The following is a 4,832-nucleotide window of genomic DNA, read 5'->3' as shown; positions in this document are numbered from 1 at the left end:
ACTTTACCAGTCATTTATCTCTTTTCCCTATTCAGAGTTGAACAAAATGGGCCAGACTCCAGGGCCCAGCCCAACTGTCTCAATTATGTGAAGATGCGGCATTTGGAAGAACTAGGGGTCTGTCTTCAAGGAAAACCTGTACCAAAGTGCTTTTTAATAGGTTTATAAATTTTCCCTTTGAAACCAGATCTGCAGAGTGAAGGGGTGCAATTACCAATGAACTTGAGGCCCAGACACACCGGATAACAAAGTTCTGCTTCTCCAAATGACTCTGCTGACAACACACACTGTACAAATGCAGACACCAACCAGCAACCTCTGCTGTTCAGTGTTATACTGGCCTAGCAGGGATCAAAAAGTTCAGCTTTATACCAAATTGAAAATACAGGTAACCCATGAGTATGTTGGCTTGTGCCAACACTACAAGGGCTCTAAGCTCCGTATTTTCTCAGGTCCTCCAAGCAGTTACAGTATGACAGAACCAACAAAGGAGTCCTACATTTCAGTAACAACTGCCATTTAGCAGGTAAGCTTCTAAAATGGTTTTTTGTTGGGTTTTTTTTGGGGGGGCTGGCTCAGGATGCCTTCAGGGCAGGTCTGGTAAGGTTTGAGGACCTGGGGATCAACCACAGCATGCTGATTGCTTTGTTTACTACGCAGTCACTTCAACAACTAAGCTAATGGGCAGGTCCCCTAGCAGGTAAGCGTCTAACACAGGACTGTAAGCCAAAATTCCTGCTCCATTTTGAGATGGTTGAACACAATTTCTGAATTTCCTTGTGGCAGAAAAACAGGCACCCTGCAGTAATAACACAGGAGCCTACCTCCTGCCTCTGCTACTCTGCAGCTACAGTCTCTTGTTTTACTTTATTCTTTTTTTTTTTGGGGGGGGGGGTGTATAACTGGGGATTGAATTCAGACCCTTGCACTTGCCAGGCAAGTGCTTATTCTACTGAGCCATCTCCCTGGCCCTTGCAGTCTCTTTTAGAAACCTAACTTAACCCCATTTTTCAGACACATAAAATAGAGCTTATACCTGTACCCTGCAAAAGGATCCAAAGGAGATAAATGTATGTAGAGCACTTAGTAAACACATAGCAGGAATGTGGAAATTCTTCACTACAATGTCATTATTTTCCCTGGAGTTCACTGCTCAACAGAGAATTAGGGTATAGGGACCATAAGGATCCTAGCACACTGTGGGAAATATGGAGGGGCCACTGACAGACATTTTTAACTTAAGGGGTATGGTAGCTTTAAATGCTAAAACAGGAGGAGGAAAACAGTTTCAGAATGGCTTTCAAAAGAAAATGAAGGGGGCCAGGGAGATGGCTCAGTAGAATAAACGCTTGCCTGGCAAGCACAGGAGTCTGAGTTCAATCCCTGGTTCTGCAAAAAGAAAAAAAAGAAAATGAAGACAGGAGGTTGCATAGTAGCAGGGATTGTAGCTCAGTAGAATATATTCTTAGTGTGCTTGTTAGTACAACACCCTACAAACCCCAGCACCAGAAAGAAAATGTAGACAAGTTAAATAAACTAACAGCAAAGGCTCAGAAAAGGAGCTCAAAACCTGTAAGTATTGGGACAGCATTTCTAAGTTAAATTGTCTTGCTGTTACCAAAACAAAGCCAAATGGCACCCACAGACACTGGACTCCTGGATATCCACTTACACCAAGCTGTGGGTCCTACATGTAACTACGGCACCAGCAGCAACTGCAGTTCTGACGAACTTTATTTTCCATCAGTAAAAGGCACTGAAATGGGGCCGGGGAGATGGCTCAGTACAGTAAAAGGCACTGAAATGGGGCCGGGGAGATGGCTCAGTAGGATAAGCGCTTGACTGGCAAATGCAAGGATCTGAATTCAATCCCTGGTTCCGCCAAAAAAAAACAAAAGGCACTGAAACTAGTTCACTTCAGAGGCCCATAACCCATCCCAGTGTCCGTTTCTATCAGTGTTAAAACTTCTCACCTGCCGCTTTGGGGCAACCATCTGAGATAGTCAAGGCTGCCTCCAGGGGGCTGCAGAAGCAAGTACTGGAGTGACAGCTGGATAAGCACTCACTGAACACCGAGTTGGAGGAGTTGGAAAGGGATCCTGAAGCCCCGTCACTCAGTTCATAAAACCCTACAAATAAAGACATCTAGAATTAAGATTATGTCAAGGAATAATGCACATTCATGCTTGAAAGGAAGACAAGTAAACTTTCCAGGCAAGTGATTTTGTTTGGGGCTTCTGGAGACAAATTTTGCTCACTGGATTTTAGAGTCCTGACTTTATGGTTTTACAGCAAAAATCCTTATGAAGAGGCAAAGAGCACATAACTATGAGTAACTTCAAAGTTACATGTTTAAACTGACCTTCCCACCTTTAAGTTATGTGTAAGAAAGGAATTGAGGCCTGAAAGAGCCTCCTCTGTACTATGAATGTTTATAACTTTAAGAGAAAAACAAATCTAAAGAGCCAAATGTTTAAAAAAAAAACTTTTGAAGTGGTCTCAGGAAGTTGAAGTGTGACTAATTTTCTAGCCCAGTTCTGACTTTCTCAAATTTCAAAGGAGAACTGCTTTCCCAGAAATCTCAAGAGAAACTTCTATTTCTTAAACCCTGGGGACTCCAGTCTGATCAATCTCACTATTACAAATTTTGCTGTCTGACTTTATTTCATGCAAATGAAGAGGAGACTGCTCTTTAAAATTCTCTGAGCATTACAAAGCCCATTGCACTTCACAGGTCTGGAAGTGTTACCCGGGAGCCACCCATGAGCCCCGTGAGCCCTAATGTCGTAACCTCCCACTCTCACCGGAGCTGGGCCGGCTGTCAGTCTCCAGGCGCTCTTCAGAAGTCTTTTCTACATCCAGCCTCAGGTCACTGATCTGCTTGTCCAGTTCTTGCAACTGATTCAACAAACCAGCATCTCTTCTCCTCAGACAATTCTGATTAAGAACAGAGAAAGGAAAAATGAACGCACTTTGGTGACAAGCACCACCAAGTGTTCCAAATATTGAAATTACCCACCAGATTCACAGACTCTTCCAAAACCAAAATTTTACTGCATTTTTGCAGTAAGTAAAACTCCAAGTATTTCAAGATTCAGCCTATCTTAAATTCTTTCTCATCTTGCAGTGAATTTCATTTAAAAAGTCATTTAATTTTTAATTTATCTAATACACACAAACTGACTTTTTATAAATCACAGGGAGAAAACTACAGACTTTCAATTATCTGGTGTACGGCCAGCTTTAAAAAACTACTTCACAGTAGACTTTCAAATCTGATGTTACCGTAACAGATTTCCTACAATACACTGTAATCTTACTTAGGTAAGGTTATCTGGCCGAATGTCTTGGGCCTGCAATTTTGTTTTCTATTAGTTGCTCTGAGGGGTTTAATCAGTCTTTTGGCCTTTGAAAGTGAGAAACTAACGTTAATACCTGGTGCCAAGTACTATAATGTGAACTGGCAGAATCCAAAACCCTCCAGGGAAAGTCCGTCACGATTTGAACTCAGCTCGAGTTTCCAAAGGTGACAGATTGGTTGTGCTAACTCACACCGCCACCTAGCGCCTCCCACCGCTGCAAAGGCTAAAGAACTCAGAAAGCATCTGGTTCAAATCAGAACCGCCAAGTCTACAAATGAAAATAGTGCCTGCCATAAACACCGACTGGACAGGAATTCTCCCGACGCAGTGCTCTGCTTCCCTCCAACGGGTAAGAGGGCTAAGCCACGCACAATCCTGAGAGTCGCAAACACCGAACGGTGCTATTGTTCACGACAATGAGAAAGAAAGGAAAAACCGGGGAGAATATAGACTCAAATCAGTGTTACGTGCAAACCTGGTCTGTTACCAAAGAAACACAATAAAATGCCAAAACAGACCTACTGCACAAACCACAGCTTACAGCCTTACAAAACCGGTGCATGGGTATGTACGCCTCTGTCTTTCGATTTAAAAAGCTGTGGTAAACCATGTTTGTTTGCTAAAATTTGAGTTTTTCCAGAAAAAAAGGAAGGAAGCAAGCAAGCAAAAAAAGGGACATGGATGCTCCAGCCAACCGTCCGGAAAGAAGTAACCTAAGAAAACGCCTGACGCGTAACCAGGCAGCATCGCTGGACTAAGAGGCCCACTGCTTAGCCTGGGTCTAGACACAGACAGCAACACATAGTCAGATAAGGGTCTTTTTGCTGTTCCCAAAACTATTTTTGAGGTCACCGAAGTGGAGCTGCCGCCATTCTCCCGCGGCGGGTCAGACGCTCTTCTCGGTACACCCACCCAAAAGTCCCTGCGCTTCTCCACTAACGAAGTCTGCCCTGAAGGACGGAGTCGCTGACAAGCCCAGCACGACAGGGGACAGGGGACAGGGGACAGGGACAGGGACCGGGCGCTAGCGCCCCGCCGCCCGCCGCTCTCCCGGGGCCGCCCACAAAGGACTCCTCCGCGCCGCGCCTCCGGGCCCCACCGGGCGTGCGGGAGCGCCGGGCAGGGCCCTCCTCCGAGTCGGGGTCGACAGCCACGGTCGCCGCGCCCCCCTCCCCGCTTTGTCCCCCTCGGTGGGGGACAGGCCCCTGAGGGCCCCGGGGAGAGGCCCGCACTGTCCGCGGGGCCGCGAGTCACCGCCCGGAGCGCAGCCCGCGAGGAGGGAGGCCGGCGCGCAGCGGCGAGCGCCCGGCCCACCTGCGGCGCCGCGCCCGCGACACCTACCAGCTGCTTCCGCAGCAGCAAGATGTTCTCCTCCAGGAACTTCTCCTCCAGGCGGCTCCGCGGCGCCGCCTCCCCCGGCAGCAGCTCCCCGGCGCGGGCTGCGGGACCGCCGCGCAGGGCGCCCCGAAC

At 47.2% G+C, this 4,832-nt stretch overlaps 1 protein-coding gene across 1 annotated transcript in view; it reads right to left on the bottom strand.

Annotated features, from left to right (window-relative positions):
• Window positions 1–4,832, bottom strand: part of Dact1 (dishevelled binding antagonist of beta catenin 1) — a gene marked incomplete at its 5' end in the record, with an annotated part of 7,754 nt that extends 2,922 nt beyond the window's left edge. Inside the window, 3 exons of the mRNA XM_004624938.2 lie at window positions 1,974–2,129; window positions 2,805–2,937; window positions 4,704–4,832. Coding sequence (XP_004624995.1) covers window positions 1,974–2,129; window positions 2,805–2,937; window positions 4,704–4,832 — 418 coding nt within the window. The remainder of the gene's footprint in view (window positions 1–1,973; window positions 2,130–2,804; window positions 2,938–4,703) is intronic.

This window comes from Octodon degus, unplaced genomic scaffold, assembly GCF_000260255.1.
Source record: "Octodon degus isolate 3935 unplaced genomic scaffold, OctDeg1.0 scaffold00007, whole genome shotgun sequence".
Taxonomy (NCBI): domain Eukaryota; kingdom Metazoa; phylum Chordata; class Mammalia; order Rodentia; family Octodontidae; genus Octodon; species Octodon degus.
The sequence above is the reverse complement of the archived record's forward strand: the minus strand, read 5'-3'. Positions and strand labels throughout refer to the sequence as shown.